We start from the raw sequence: 17190 nt of genomic DNA on the forward strand, positions 1-17190 counted from the left end.
GGCTCACACCTGTAATTCCAGCACTTTGGGATGCTGAGGTGGGCAGATCACCTGAGGTCAGGAGTTCAACACCAGCCTTGTCAACACAGCAAAATCCCATCTCTACTAAAAATACAAAAAATTATGTATGATGGCGTGCACCTGTTGTCCCAGCTACCTGGAGGCTGACACAGGAGAATTGCTTGAACCCAGAAGACGAAGGTTACAGTGAGCTGAGATCGCATCACTGCCCTCCAGCCTGGGCAACACAGCAAGACTCCATCTCAAAAAAATATATAATTAATAAATTTAGTGTAGTCTAAGTGTTCCTAAAATCTACAATAATGTACAAGTAATGTCTGAGGCCTTCACATATACTCACCACTCACTGATTAACCCAGAGCAACCACCATTCATGGTAAGTGCACTATATGGGTGTTCCTTCTTTTATCTTTTATATTGTATTTTCACAGTATCCTGTCTATGATCAGATATGTTTAGATACACAAATATTTACCATTGTGTTACACTTGCTTACAGTATTCAATACAGTAATGTGCTGTACAGGTTTGTAGCCCAGCAGCAATAGCCTACACCACATAGCCTGGGTGTAGTGAGCTACACCGTCTAGATTTGTGTAAGTACCTTCTGATGTTAGCACAACAACAAAATCACCTAAAGATGCATTTCTCAAAACATATCCCCATTGTTAAGTGGCACATAACTGAAATAGGCAAGGCTGTGTTTCAATAATACTTTATTTATACAAACATTGGTGAGCCAGGTTTGACCCACAGACCATAGTTTGTGACCTCTGTTTGAGATTTGTTTCAAAACACACTAATGACATCTCTATCATGTCTAACCTGTGCCCTACTTCCACCCCACTGAATTATATTGAGGTTAGTACCTAATACTTTAGAGATCACTATTCTAAATGATTCTTGAAAATAAGCATCACTCTATCCTGCTTTAGTATGCAATATATGAATCTTTCAAAGTTCTAGTTTTTGACGGATGTACAGGGATTATAAAACAGTCTTGGACATGTTTCTGTCAATGAGATAGGTAACATAGTTATTTCTAATAAAATGCTTTAAACATTTTTCAGTCACTTGAGAATTGTTCTCTTTCAATGTAAATATACATAGAACTAATTTTTCAAAAAAAGGCTTTACTGAGGACCTGGATTTTTGAAAAGAATTAATTATTTTTGTTGTTGATACTATCATATTCTACAAAACTTCAAGAAGACAGGAACTTATGAAGCAAGTAATATCTTTGTTCATTAGAGAAAAATTAGCAGACAAATATGCAGTGAATAAATTAATTTAGCTCTGCTTAACTGACAGACACATCAGAAAATTAGTGTTATAGCCATATCTGATGCATTTGGTGCTCTAGAAAAAGCCTACTTTCTACTCAACCATCAAATCATACTGTTTAACTTCAAAAGCTGTTTTCATTGCAACATCAAAGGCATTTTAAGGCATTTTGAGCTCTTCTCATTAAAGCCTGCACATCTGAGATGTTTTTGTTCCGTCCCGGCATTTTAAAGTCACTTCCTTTCCTGTGGTTGGGAAGTGAAGGGTGCAAATCCACTTTCTCTTCACTCATGCTGTCCCCTCTTCACACTGTAGTTTTCGGTCTGAGTACAAGACACCTTTGTGAACTCAGAGTACCATAGGTAAAATTACTGGAGCCTTTCACTCCATCCTGTCTTCCATCTTCCCACCTCTTTGGTAAAGCAACATTTATTTTTAAATGCAGCATTTATTTTCAGCTTTCCTTTGCTGTCTAGAAACTATAACAATTTAAAATCAGAGCCACGGCATTTTTGCTACAGTTTTAATTTAAAGCAACACCTTGTTAATAAAATCATGAAAAGTAGTAATATTTTCTTAAAGAGCAACCCCTTTATCTAAAGACATATCAACACTTTACAGACAGCATCACAGAAACCCCATGTTACTAAGAAATAAGAGATTCTGATGATCTACATTTCATTAAGACAAAGCCAATATAAATTGGCTTTGATTATATGGCATATCTTCTTGCTTAGAAACCCAAATTTTGGAGAATCCATATGCATTTTTAAAACACGTATTTAAAGCAACACATCTATTTTGAATCCTGATTTGAACCAAGAAAACTCGAACTTGTGAAGTGTGAAAAATTTAGCATATGCTTAGCTATTTGAAATCCTCTATATAAAAAAGATTTTTAATAATCACAACATAATTTCAAAGATAGAATTCGGATAACTTAGGGCTTAAAGTGTATGGTTGTCTGACAGCCAGTTTCACAGAGCAGATGGCATGGATCAGCACGGAAGTATCTGATGGAGGTACACTCAAGGGAAAAGAAAGAAAGCTACTCCATAATCAATCACAGTGAGCAGCAGAGGACTACAATGCTGAGTTTTATGTTTTTCTATACATACAGTTTGATTCTGGTCTTTCATTTCCCATCTGGAGGTGTTTAGGAGACAGGAGCAATTAAAATTGAAGAAGTAAAAAAAAAAATACATAAAAAATAAGCTTCTACAATTGTTCATAATGGAAGAGAAAAAGAAGACAATATATTCAATTGACCCTTTAGCAGGAAATCAACTCCTTTCTTCCAAAATTGCAGTGATTCTAAAGGAAATTATAACAAGAAACATTTAAGTGTTTAGAGCCCTTTGATAGTAAATACTTCATTTAACCATTGCAGTATCATTGTTAACAAGTAGATATGGAAACAACTGAAGTGCCTGTTGATGGATAAATGAATAAATAAAACGTGTTAAACAATGAAATATTATTCAGCCTTAAAAAGAAAGAAATCCTGCCCTTTTCAATAACATGAATGAACTCCAAAGATACTATGCCAAGTGAAATGAGCCAGTCACAAAAGGAAAAATATTGCATGATCTCACTTTAGTGGAATCTAATATAGTCAGAATTACAGAAGCAAAGAGTAGAATGGTGGTTGCCAGAGGTTGGAATGGACGTTTGGTTGAAATGGATGTTTTGTTGTTTTGAATCTATTATCGTCTTAATAAGGGATTTAAGTGAAAAGGAAAACTGGTGTTTAAAGGGTATAAACATTCAGTTATCAAAGGAATAAGTTCTGGAGAGCTAATGTATAGCATGGTGACTACAGTTAATAATATTTTACTTTTTACTTGAAAGTTGCTGAGAATAGATCTTATGTGTCCTCATCTCTTCTCCCTTATACATACACAGAGTAACTAGTACGTTAATAGTTACATTGATTAATTTGATTGTGGTAATCATTACACAATGTACACATACATCAAATCATCACATTTTACACCTTAAATATGTACAATTTTTGTCAATTATACCATAATAAAGATTAAAGCACTTGGAAAAAATTTAAAGAAATTATACTTTTAAAAAATCACAAATATACATTAGTATTGGTTCCATTAGAAATGGTGATTAGTAGCCCCATTTTTGTAGGATAAAATCAGTTCAGTAAGGACTGGTTTTTTTCAAAAATCACAAGAGCCCATGTTGTTGCCATTGAATTCTATCATCATCTTTTTCTCTTTTTCAGGAAGTAGAAAAATCAAAGGCTACAGTAACTAGCCACCAGGATAGGGTTCTTCAATGATCAGAGGACCCAAGGACCAGACGTGTCACCTCTGTTGCAGTAGGAGGCCACAGAATGTGCAGCCTGAGTGTTAAGAGGACAGCTTTTAGTGAGGAAGTACACAGGGTGCAGAAAAGGTCACAAATAGGATCAAAAAGACAGAGACCAAGGTCCAGAATATTGAGAACTTACTAGAATCTAAGCTCCATGAGGGAGGGATATTGTCTGCTTTATTTCCTGGGGAATCACCCAGGCCTGTTGCAGATCCTGGTACAAATGTTAAATGCCTGAATATTAAGTGTAGAGGAAAGGAGCTAAGTAGACAGAGAAGTAGCAGCACCATTCAGCATAAAACCACAGCACTCACTACTCAGCACTGCAGAAACTACATGCTTGTAAATGTTTTCTAGTTTTGTCTTTCTCATAGTCCTGTGTTCTGTGTTCCTTCTGTCAACCCAGGCAGCTAAAGATTAATTCCATCCTCATGTTTCTGGATTAAAATGTTAAAGCAGAATTGAAAAAAGTAAGGAAAAAGTAGAGTTTGGGTTTCAAAATAGATTTTGGAAACCCATGGCAGAGTTAATACTTTGACCAAAAAAATAAATACATAAATAAATTGGGTTTCAAAAGCCTAGGACCTAGGACATCAAACCTCTGGAAAAGAACATAATTAATCAGAGTACGAACGTGTGAACTGTGCTGGGATGGAGAGCAGGTGGATGGAGGGAATGGAGGAAAACAAGAAGATCAGAAGCCTCAATAGCACTAGGCAAGGTCCCTGTGACCACTGTCAGCACTGAGCTGACTCCCAGGGTGGAAGTGGTGGTGGTGAAGATAATCCCTGATAAATCTGGGGAATAAGAGATTAGAGAGAATTTTTCCAGCAATTGCCAAGTAAATCTAGAATAAATGGACCAATTCACAAGTTCCCCTGTGACTAGTCTGGTGCGGAAATCATAGACTAGAAATGGCTGCTGGGTGTGTCTTGGCAGAAAACCTTTTACAAAGGGGACTTTTACAGAGGGGACTCTGACAGATATCATTTTGAGACATCTCAAAGGAGATTTTCAAAAACTAGCTGGATTTTAAAACTGTAAGAGATGCTCAGAGCGTAAGAGCTGTTCCATTTCAGAGAATGGCAGAAAATTATACTAAGTGAATAAGTATAAGTTGCTTGAAAATGTGTTACTTGACTGCTGCCTGCAGATTTGTGACTTACTGTAAAGAAATAGGATTATCTTTATGAAAGCACATAAAAAACAAATGGCTATGGTCTTCTTCATTCCTATGGCAGTCGGGTAGTCAAAGTACCATATCTTTGTTAGGAAAAGAGAATAGACCCTGGTTTTATTATTTTGGTGTAACATTTTCAAGTGGAGATACAATGCATATAAACATCAGCTAATGACTTTATTGATTTGAAAAGCATGTAGATATCTTTGAATTAAAAAAAAAACTTTCACAATTTTGAAATTCTAAACAGATTCATACATACAAGACATGCTGGGGTTTTTTTGTTTTATTTTGTTTGTTTGTTTGTTTTTCTGAGACGGAGTCTCACTCCATTGCCCAGACTGTAGTGCAGTGGCAGTGGCGCCATCTCGGCTCACTGCAACCTCCACCTCCCGGGATCAAGCAAGTCTCCTGCCTCAGCCTCCCAGGTAGCTGGGATTACAGGCATGTACCATCATGCCCGGCTAATTTTTGTATTTTTAGTAGAGACAGGGTTTCACCATGCTGGTCAGGCTGGTTTGGAACTCCAGACCTCGGTTGATCCGCCCACCTTGGCCTCCCAAAGTGCTGGTATTATAGGCGTGAGCCACCAAGCTTGGCCTGAGATATGCTTTTATTATAGCATTACAACTTTTTGGTGTTACAAAATCCATACATTTAGACACATTAAATGAAGCATTTATATTGTTCACATTTAAGGAGTATTATATTTTAAGTGATCTTACAGTTTTTAACATATTGACCTTTTGTTCTTTTGAATCTATTATTGTTTTAACAAGGGATTTAAGTGAAAAGTTTGATGTTCTACAACTAAATTATTTTCTTATACAGAGCCTTTGTAAGTCCCACATCACTTCCCAGAGAGAGATTTAAAAGGCAAAAATTATCTCCAAAGTTTATTGCAAGGATTAACCCAGAGTCTTTTATAATTATGAAATACATGAATGAAACATGGTGTCCTCTGCGCTCGAAGAATGCTGAGACAGTAAATCCAGAAACAGGGAAGTGCAACGGCATGTTAACTTTCATTATTAAAAGTATCTTCATTTAAATTTTAGGTTGCCTAGTTAGGCTTCTTATTCAGTATATTTGCAGCAGAAATAGTTGACAAATCTACCAATGTGAAAAAGCAATAAAAAGTAACTTAAGTAGCAAATGCCAAGACCCTTTAAAAAAGTACTAAGTATGTATGTGTGTGTATTGAATCATCTTTTGCATACACACATATATTTAATTTTGAAAATAAATTATCTCTTAGGGGTTTTAATTTAAGGCAAAGCAAAACAAAATTATAGTTATTCAAAAGGAAATAGTGGCAATAAATCATATTGATGATTTTGCAATACAAATAGGAAGTGAATAGAAACTGACTTTCAAAGAAAGGGGAAAAAAATAGTCTCTACCCCAGACTGCTCTATCCAAATTGCAGGGGCAAGGGCAAGCCTGTGCTCGTGCACACACACACACATGCACCTCATAGTAAACCCTATAAAGGTGGGTATTTGTCATGATGTTGACTTAAATAATAAATTAAGATTTTCCATCTCTCCAAACTTGTGACCTAAATAATATTTGTTTTACCCCCTCTTTTTTGAATTATCTAATCATCAAATATCAGGAGGGCTCCAATAGTATTTAAAGACATAAACACAGAATTTCAGGATACAAGGAGCGCATTGTACTCCACTCTCATTGTGCAGGTGAAGACAATAAGGTCCAATATCAGGAATGACTTAATCCAACAATATGGATTTTAAGAGTTATACAAACCATCTGACTCTTTCAAATTTCTCTTTTAGTTGATTGTCTTGGAGCCTAATAATTGGGGAAACATAGTAAGAAAGAAGAAATATCTAGAAAGGTGAAAAGCCATAATTTTGCTGATATATCTGGAATCAATGAAAATGTATGTTCCCTATCAAACAGGGTTACCATGAGTAGAAGCTACATGGGAAAATATTTGGAATATGAGGAATTCCAAAGATAGAGTTTTACCTTCTTTTTGTATGTCAAATAGGGAAAAGTTCTTAGTTAAAACACAAAAAGAAGGCACCTAATCAATGTTGGTTGAACTGAATTGCCCTTGGCAGGCATAAAGTAATGAGCTTCATTATTCATAGTACTGGAGCAGAGAGAGCCAAGAGATGTTCTAGTCCAGGGTTGCTCAATGCCAGCATTATTGCCATTTGAGGCTGGATAACTCTTTGTTGTCAGGGAATGTACTGGGCATTGTAGGACTTTTGGCAGTATCCTTGGCCTGCACCTACTAAATGCTAGTAGCACCCCACTTTCTCAGTTGTAAAATCATCTCTGGTTGAGAATCACTGATCTGGTTCCCTTCCCTCATTTCACTGATGAGATTCAGGTTTCACAAATGCACAGAGTAGAGGTGATTAACCACAACATCATAGCCAGAATACACACTTCAAAACTGTTTCTGCAAAACCAAGCTGCCCTAGCTTTCCTTTGGTTCTATTATACATAAAAATGAATCAGGTCATCAGATCTTGCCTGAATATGGTTTTTGACATAGGAAATTTAAACTAGCTTGACTCTACCATGCCCTGCAGTGGGCCAGTCTTCAACCACAAGTAATTCATGGAGACCTAAGCTTAAGAGAGAGAAAAACAACTCTATTTTTCTGAACTTAACCCAGTGTAATAAACATCATATAATCTTGCTTTCCTTTTGCAGATAAAATACGCTAAATCTCCCAACCTTCTTTTCATTTATTTTTATTTTTTTCAGACAGAGTCTCACTCTGTTGCCCAGGTTAGAGTGCAATGGCGTGATCTTGGCTCATGGCAACCTCTGTCTGCTGGATTCAAGTGATTCTCCTGCCTCAGTCTCCTGAGTAGCTGGATTACAGGCACCTGCCACCACGCCAAGCTAATTTTTTGTATTTTTAGTGGAGATGGGGTTTCACCATGTTGGCCAGGCTGGTCTCAAACTCCTGACCTCAGGTAATCCACCCGCTTCAGCCTCCCAAAGTGTTGGGATTACAGACCTGAGCCACTGCACCAGCCCTCCCAACCTGAAATAAAAATAATTAGACAAGTTAGCTCCTGATAAGCTGTTTATTTACTACCAAAGGTAGTTTTTTATTTTCAAGAGAAAGTAAAGTTTAAAAAAATTCGCCCAGGTGATTAAAAAGCTTTATTGCTCACGCAAAGCCTGCTTGGTGGTCTCTTCACACGGATGTGCATGACATTTTGGTGTCGTGACTCGGATCAGGAGACCTCCCTTGGGAGATCAATCCCCTGTCCTCCTGCTCTTTGTTCCATGAGAAAGATCCACCTACAACCTTGGGTTCTCAGACCCACCAGCCCAAGGAACATCTCACCAATTTTAAATCAGGTAAGCGGCCCCTTTTTACTCTCTCTCTATCCCTCAACCTCTTTCGCCTGTCAATCTTGACACCACACTTCAATCTTTCCCTTCTCTTAATTTTAGTTCCTTTCCTTTTCTGGTAGAGAGGAAGGAGACGCATTTTATCCATGGACCCAAAACTCTGGCACCAATCACGGACTCGGGAAGGCAGCCTTTCCTTGGTGTTTAATCATTGTGGGGATGCTTCTCTGATTATTCACCCACATTTCAGAGGTGTCTGACCATGCAGGGATGCCTGCCTTGGTCCTTCACCATTAGTATCAAGTCCCACTTTTCTGGGGGTGGGGAATAACCCCGACCCCTTCTCTCCCTGTCTCTACCCCTTCTCTGCTTTTCTGGGGGGCAAGAACCTCCCGACTCCTTATTTCTGCACCCTGACCTCTTATCTCTGTGCCCCAACCGCTTATTTCCGCAACCTGACCTCTTATCTCTGTGCCCCAACCCTTTATTTCTGTGCCCCAACCTCTTATCTCTGTGCCCCAACTTCTTATCTCCATGCCCCGATCCCTTTCCTGCTTTTCTGGAGGGTAAGAACCCCCGAACCCCTTCTCTCCGTGTCTCTACTCTCTCTTTTCTTTGGGCTTGCCTCCTTCACTATGGGCAACCTTCCACCCTCCATTCCTCCTTCTTCTCCCCTAGCCTGTGTTCTCAAGAACTTAAAACCTCTTCAACTCACACCTGACCTAAAACCTAAATGCCTTATTTTCTTCTACAATGCCGCTTGATCCCAATACAAACTCGACAGTAGTTCCAAATAGCCAGAAAACGGCACTTTTGATTTTTCCATCCTACAAGATCTAAATAATTCTTGTCGTAAAATGGGCAAACAGTCTGAGGTGCCTGACATCCAGGCATCCTTTTACACATCAGTCCCTCCCTAGTCACTGTTCCCAAAGCGACTCATCCCAAATCTTCCTTCTTTCCCTCCCTCCTGTCCCCTTAGTCCCAATCCCAAGCGTCTCTGAGTCTTTCTAATCTTTCTTTTCTACAGACCCATCTGAGCTCTCCCTCCTCACCAGGCCAAGCTAGGTCCCAATTTTTCCTCAGCCTCCACTCCCCCACCCTATAATCCTTTTATTATCTCCCCTCCTCACACTCAGTCTGGCTTACAGTTTCGTTCCTCGACTAGCCCTCCCCCACCTGCCCAGCAATTTCCTCTTAAAAGAGTGGCTAGAGCTAAAGGCATAGTCAAGGTTAATGCTCCTCTTTCTTTATCTGACATCTCCCAAATCAGTTAGCGTTTAGGCTCTTTTTCATCAAATATGAAAAACCCAGCCCAGTTCATGGCCCATTTAGCAGCAACCCTGAGACACTTGACAGCCCTAGACCCTAAAAGGTCAAAAGGCCATCTTATTCTCAATACACATTTTATTACGCAATCTGCTCCTGACATTAAATAAAGCTCCAAAAATTAAATTCCAGCCCTGAAACCCCACAACAGGACTTAATGAACCTCGCCTTCAAGGTGTAAAATAATAGAGTAGAGGCAGCCAAGTAGCAACTTATTTCTGAGTTGCAATTCCTTGCCTCCACTGTGAGACAAACCCCAGCCACATCTCCAGCACGCAACTCCAAATGCCTGAACCGCAGCTGCCAGAGGTTCCTTCAGAACCTCCTCCCCAGGAGCTTGCTACACATGCCGGAAATCTGGCCACTGGGCCAAGGAATGCCCGCAGCCCGGGATTCCTCCTAAGCCATGTCCCATCTGTGCGGGACCCCACTGGAAATAGGATTGTCCAACTCGCCCACTCGCAGAGTCGCTGGAATTCTGGCCCAAGTCTCTCTGACTGACTCCTTCCCAGACCTTCTTGGCTTAGCAGCTGAAGACTGACGCTGCCCCACCGCCTCGGAAGCCTCCTGGACCATCACAGATGCTTTGGGTAACTCTTACAGTGGAGGGTAAGTCCGTCCCCTTCTTAATCAATATGGAGGCCACCACTCCACATTACCTTCTTTTCAAAGGCCTGTTTCCCTTGCCTCCATAACTGTTGTGGGAAGAGCTTCTAAACCTCTTAAAACTCCCTAACTCTGGTGCCAACTTGGACATTCTTTTATGCACTCCTTTTTAGTTATCCCCACCTGCCCAGCTCTCTTATTAGGCCAAGACATTTTAACTAAATTATCTGCTTTCCTGACTATTCCTGGACTACAGCCACATCTCATTGCTGCCCTTCTCCCCAACCGAAAGCCTCCTTTGCATCTTCCTCTCATATCCCCCTACCTTAACTCACAAGTATAGGATACCTCTACTCCCTCCTTGGTGACCGATCATGCACCCCTTACCATCTCATTAAAACCTAATCACCCTTACCCCACTCAACGCCAATATCCCATCCCGCAGCACGCTTTAAAAGGATTAAAGCCTGTTATCACTCGCCTGCTACAGCATGGCCTTTTAAAGCCTGTAAATTCCCCTTACAATTCCTCCATTTTACCTGTCCTAAAACCAGACAAGGCTTACAGGTTAGTTCAAGATCTGCACCTTATCAACCATATTGTTTTGCCTATCCACCCTGTGGTGCCAAAGCCATATACTCTCCTGTCCTCAATACCTCCCTCCACAATCCATTATTCTGTTCTAGATCTAAAACATACTTTCTTTACTATTCCTTTGCACCCTTCATCCCAGCCTCTCTTCGCTTTCACTTGGACTGACCCTGACCAGTGAAACCTTTATATCCTTCAGGAAAGGTAGAATGGACTAATGGTCTTTTAAAGACACACCTCACCAAGCTCAGTCCCCAACTTAAAAAGGACTACAGAATACTTTTACCACTTTCCCTTCTCAGAATTCGGTCTGTCCTCGGAATGTTACAGGGTACATTTGAGCTCCTGTGTGGACACTCCTTACGCTGAACCCCCTTAGGCTCTCTCTAATTAGATGTCCTAGGTCCTCCCAATTCTTAGTCCTTTAATACCTGTTTTTTCTCCTTCTCTTATACAGACCTTGTGTCTTCTGTTTAGTTTTTCAATTCATACAAAACTGCATCCAGGTCATCACCAATCATTCTATATGAGAAATGTTCTTTCTAACAACCCCACAATATTGCCTCTTACCACAAACTCTTCCTTCAGCTTAATCTCTCCCACTCTAGGTTCCCACGCCACCCCTAATTCCACTTGAAGCAGCCCTGAGAAACATCGCCCATTATCTCTCCATACCACCCCCCCAAAATTTTCACCACCCCAACACTTCAATACAATTTTATGTTATTTTTCTTATTAATATAAGAAGGCAGGAATGTCAAGTCTCTGAGCCCAAGCCAAGCCATCGCATCCCCTGTGACTTGCACGTGTATACCCAGATGGCCTGAAGTAACTGAAGAATCACAAAAGAAGGGAAAATGCCCTGCCCCGCCTTAACTGATGACATTCCACGGCAAAAGAAGTGAAAATGGCTGATCCTTGCCTTAAGTGATGACATTACCTTGTGAAAGTCCTTTCCCTGGCTCATCCTGGCTCAAAAAGCTCCCCCACTGAGCACCTTGCGATCCCCCACTCCTGCCTGCCAGATAATAAATCCCCTTTGACTATAATTTTCCTTTATCTACCCAAATCCTGTAAAACGGCCCCACCATTATCTCCCTTTGCTGACTCTCTTTTCGGACTCAGCCCGCCTGCACCCAGGTGATTAAAAAGCTTTATTGCTCACACAAAGGCTGTGTGGTGGTCTCTTCACATGGACACGCATGACACTTAGTATTCATATTCAAAGAATACCCCCAATTTTCGTGATGTTCTCCTCTGTGCATTCTACCTTGATCTCACATCTCATGAGCCAAAACAAATGTACAGCACAGAAAAGAAAATCACAAGCCAATATCTTTTATTGCATTTCCTAAGCATACTTATTAACAGCTATCACACAAAACGTTTTAAGGCAGTTGCAGAATTGAAACTGTGTAGAGAGGGAGGGAGGGGATTACTGTAAGCAGTGTATCTGGAGAGGGGTACTAGTTTCATCAAAAATATCTTATGTATTATAAGACAATTTGGTACATAAACTGGCAAATAAAAATGTCTTTAAGATTCTCACCCACATGCCAAAGGTATGTGATTGTTACCCTCTATGGTTCTATCCACAGGCTAATCTTGTTGCAAAATTTGAGGAGAAGGTTTGAGATAGAGACTCTTGTGAAACAATACATATGAATGCACATTTTTTTCTTACAAACAATTTTCTTTAAGAGATGGAGGTCTTGTTTTGTTGCTCAGGCTGAAGCGAAATGGCACAATTATTGATCACTGCCACCTCGAATTCTTGGGCTTGAGCCATCCTCCCGCCTCAGCCTCCTGAGTAGCTGAGACTACAAATGCATGCTACCACACCTGGCTGATTTTTAAATTTTTTGTAGAGATGTTGTCTCCCTATGTTTCCCTGGCTGGTCTCAGACTTCTGGGCTCAAACAATCCTTCCTCAGCCTCCCAAAGAGCTGGAATTACAGGCATGAGCCACTGCACGCAGCCAACAAACAAAATGTTTTAACTTTCTAATCTCAGAATAACATTTATTTTGGATATTATTTACAATATTTTTACATAGATAGCCTCTCTCTCTTTGGAAATGTTGTTTAGTACTTTCAGATAAAACCTATAAAGAATTTAAAAATTCTATTTAACAAAGATCTATTTTTAAACTAGAGTGTACTTTGTATGAGAGGTTCTAAATATGGCAGTGGCTAATCTCCCTTGAATAAAAAACATAGGAACATCATGTGTTAACAAAACATAGAACACATTTGCATAAAACTTTCAAAAGGTCATTGTTTTCCCAGTACATTGGGATATGATCAGACACTACATATCCACCAACTATTTGTTAAGCAAATAATGCTTCAGACTATTATAATAGAAGTGACAAATAGGTCTTCTTTGGGTGTTTGCTGTTTTAAAAGCAAATAAAAATCTCTTTAAGATTTTTACTCCTACATAAGGCAACTGAAGAGGGGCATGGAAAAGAAACTCCCATTAACTGACAACTACAACAGAATAATCTAAAGCATAGGTTACAATTTTCCAAACTTGATGTACACATAAAATTAAGAGAAAAGAAATGTCAAAAAAAAGGGGGACGCAGAGGTGCTGTAAATTCTATGTATGAAGAAGTGAGCCTATATAGCTATATTTTGGAGGAAAAGGCAAATATTGTCTCAAAAAGATGATTTTTAAAAAAGATATATACTAAGAAACTAGTTTATTGTGCTGACAATAATTTGTCTATTATGTATAGAACATAACTTGTTTATGCTAAATTGTCTATTATCTCTTTCACATAAAGGAAGAAAGCAAGGCAAAATAGAGAAAACTCAAAAGGATTTCACTCCTTAAATAAATAACAACAACAAAAAATGGCAAAACTTAGAGAAGCCAAATCTGTGTTCATAAACCTTCCCAAAGCAATGTAACACTGCAAGAAATTGCAGCTTTCCTCTCGTTAAAACAATCTAGCAATCCACTTAGTCATTTCTACACCTAAAAAGGTTCATTTAAACATTTACCCCAAAATATTTCTTAATAAAATGTTAGCAATGACAAAATATAATTTTACGACAGAAGAATATGGACCATCTTGATTGAGAAACCAGTGTTGAAAAAGTGGTAGTTTGTGGCAAAGCCAGAGTTTTTCAGAGAAAGTAAAAGGCAGTATTGTCAGTTTCGCCTTTGACAAAGGTATTTGCCCTGTAATATTAACATGTGGGTGACATAAGGAAGGGAAGTTGAAGGTCACAGTTGAAATACAACTTGATGAATCATTAGATAGAAACCTGAAAGTCACTGACATAATCATCAAAGTTGAATGTCAAGCATAGTCATTTTGGTAGGGAAGAAAGGCAAGTCAGACATCTAAAAAAAACTCAGAGGAAAAGCGGAATGAAATACTACAACAAAGACAATTCTCTATAATTACCCTTTTATGTTCTCTGTGAGGTAGCATGGAGGAAACTCTCTAAATGGTCATCTTCATGGAAAATATGTTCTGTCTCCCATTTAAACAGAGTAGAAGAAAAATAAATTTTAAGAGGCATACATGCTGGAAAGTGTTATTTCTCACAAATGGAAAAAAAAAAGAAAAATATTTGGGGGAAAATCAGATGAAACAATATTCTCCCTTTAATTCTATCCAAAACCTTTTCTCATACAATTCCTTAGATCTTTAAGAAAGTAACAATATATCTAATTATATGAGTTGCATTATTAATTTATAAAGAAAGAGAGAGGATTTTTACATAACACTTTATATAAATGAGGTGAATTATTGCCTTTTTATATTAAACTGCAAATCTTCAATGAAAACCTCTTATCTAATTACACATATTAAATGATCAGAAAACAATCAATATATTTTGCAAACTCATAAATAGTCAGAATAAACTAAATACCATTCAGCTCTTTAGTATCTTCATTCTCATCAGCAAATTGCTTTTCTGAGCCTGAATGTCTTCTGGATGCCCATTAGTCCAATGAATTTTGCTAATTATTTTCCAACACTACCTTCAGTTATCAATAAAAAATATGCTTTAAACACACCACCATAGTTTTTAAATCCATAGATTTATGGCAAAGTGTGAGGACATTTTGTAATAACTGAAAAGCACCACAAATTGGCACAATAATTAATTGGATAATGAATGAAGATTAATCATTAATTAATAATGAATGAAGACTATTTCAGCAAAGCATAATCTTCATTTTGAAGTTTTTTTTTTTTTTAAAACCATCTAATATGCAATGATGCTTCCTGGCCTATGCCACTTTGATGTAAAAGTTGTTGGCTGGTAAGTTTCGATTACTTGATTATGTATTTGGTTTCAAACTTGGCTGTTAGAACTCAGCAGCTGTTTCCAGGCAAACTTTCAGCTCACAATCAGGTCAAAAGGCTGCCCAGTGGCACCTTTTTGAACTATAGTAAATACATTTCTGTCTAGTCTCATTATCATCTTTAATGTCTTACATTTTGTAACAGAGTTGGGAAATCATATTTTATGGCAGTGAAGCTGCTAGGAAAAATTTATTGTCATGTGGAACTGTCCCCAGTACAAGGCAGATTAGCGAATGTGAGCTACTTCCATTTGGCCAAACTGTCTGGCTAAAGAATTTTCCATTACATGGGTGGATGAGATCAGCTGAGTTTGGAACCATTCAATTTATTCTGTGGCAACAGTGTAAGAGAAGACAATAGTGACTAGAATTGAATTTGAGTACACTTTCTTCTGTTGAGGTTCTGATGAAGTAGCAATGCTGAAATTATATATTTTATTATTCAATTTATTTTTGAAGTAGATATAAGCATCTACCCTTGAGAACTGTTTTGGTATCTGCCTCCATTGTAGATTCTGGACACAATGAGATGATAGTTAAAGCTCAACATAAAAAGGCCAGTTGATAATGCATGCCATTTCCCAGGTGTTCAGTGGCCCCAAGGTTCTATCTTATCTTTCCCTTTCATGCCAGGTCAATGAATAAGGCCAGGGGACCTTTGGAATTCACTTTTAAGTGGTATGCTAGGCTTCTTTCAATTCTGACAATGCATTGTCTGCTATTACTTCTCATGTTCCACATTCAAATGGGGATACAAACCAGGACAAATTGGTTGAAAGAAAATATAAATAAGATTAGGTCTGTGGTAAGTTAAGATTTGCAAAATAGGTCAAATTTTCAGCCAAGTATTTAGAAATAAATAGATTTATGTTGTGATGTAAAAAGAGCTTTAAACTTACTTTATAGTCAGAAAAAGCAATGAAAAGAAGTGGCAATTATTTTTAATGACAAGAATTTTCTGCACTTGAAAATGGGATTTATCATTTCAGTAGATTAACTCTACTGAAGATTAACTCATACAGGTAGATTAACTTGATATTCTACAAAGAATCTTGTTTGAAGTAAAATGCATGAATTTATACTCACACAGAAGAATAAAGTTATTATTTTCCAGCATTGGATCATATTTTGAACAATGTAGGTTACATGGATAATATGTGAAATTTAACTGTTAGTGGTTTGATTTTCATATAAGTGCTAAATTATTTTTATAAACATTTTACAATTATCCCATACTGTCTAAAACTTCATATTAAAAGCCACTAAAATATTAGTGTCATGCAAGCAATAGATATTTCATAAGTGCTTTTGTTAATGATAAAAAAATGTTTTCCCCACGGGAGTTTCCATTTCTGTTTTGTGTGGAATTAGTGAAGGCAACTTTATATATCAACAAGATTTTCCTGTTTAATTTAATTTGAGGTCTGTATTTTATTCCACAAAATTAAAATATTGCCTTTAATTATCATTTTTTATCATATCAATGCCTTCTAAAAAATTCAGACTTACCAAAATCATAGCCTTCTCACAAAGTGTATATAAATCAATGGAAAATATTTTCATCTGAATTTCGTAAATAAAAACTAGAATTAATCATAAAAAGTATTTGTAATGAACTTTTTCAAGGTTCCATAGGGATTTCTGATCCAGTTAGGGTTAATCATAGATTTTAAGTAATGCAAATTTTAGAGTTTAAAGGATCCTTAAGAGGTTCCTAATCTGAACACCTCATTTTATGCATTAAGAAACTGAAGCCAGCCGGGCGCGGTGGCTCATGCCTGTAATCCCAGCACTTTGGGAGGCTGAGGCAGGCAGATCGCCTCAAGTCAGGAGTTTGAGACCAACCTGGCCAGCATGCCGAAACCTTGTCTCTACTAAAAGTACAAAAATTAGCTGGGAGTGGTGGCAGGCATCCGTAATCCCAGCTACTCGGGATGCTGAGGCAGGAGAATCGCTTGAACCCAGAAGGCGGAAGTTGCAGTAAGCCGAGATGGCACCATTGCACTCCAGCCTGGGCAACAGAGCGAGACTCCATCTGAAAGAGAGAGAGAGAGAGAAGGAGAGAAGGAGAGAAGGAGAGAAGGGGAGAAAGAGAGAAAGAAAGAAAAGAGAAAGAAAGAAGAAAGAAAGAAAGAAAGAAAGAAAGAAAGAAAGAAAGAAAGAAAG

The 17190-nt window shown here is 38.2% G+C and overlaps 1 protein-coding gene across 1 annotated transcript in view; it reads right to left on the bottom strand.

The window, feature by feature from the left end:
* Nucleotides 1-719: 719 nt before the first annotated feature.
* Nucleotides 720-17190, bottom strand: part of MLIP (muscular LMNA interacting protein) — a 202831-nt gene continuing 186360 nt past the window's right edge. The window contains exon 12 of the mRNA XM_023222970.3: nucleotides 720-3666. Within this exon, the coding sequence (XP_023078738.2) occupies nucleotides 3604-3666 (63 nt within the window). The 3' untranslated portion in view covers nucleotides 720-3603. The remainder of the gene's footprint in view (nucleotides 3667-17190) is intronic.

Source organism: Piliocolobus tephrosceles, chromosome 5 (assembly GCF_002776525.5).
Source record: "Piliocolobus tephrosceles isolate RC106 chromosome 5, ASM277652v3, whole genome shotgun sequence".
Taxonomy (NCBI): Eukaryota; Metazoa; Chordata; class Mammalia; order Primates; family Cercopithecidae; genus Piliocolobus; species Piliocolobus tephrosceles.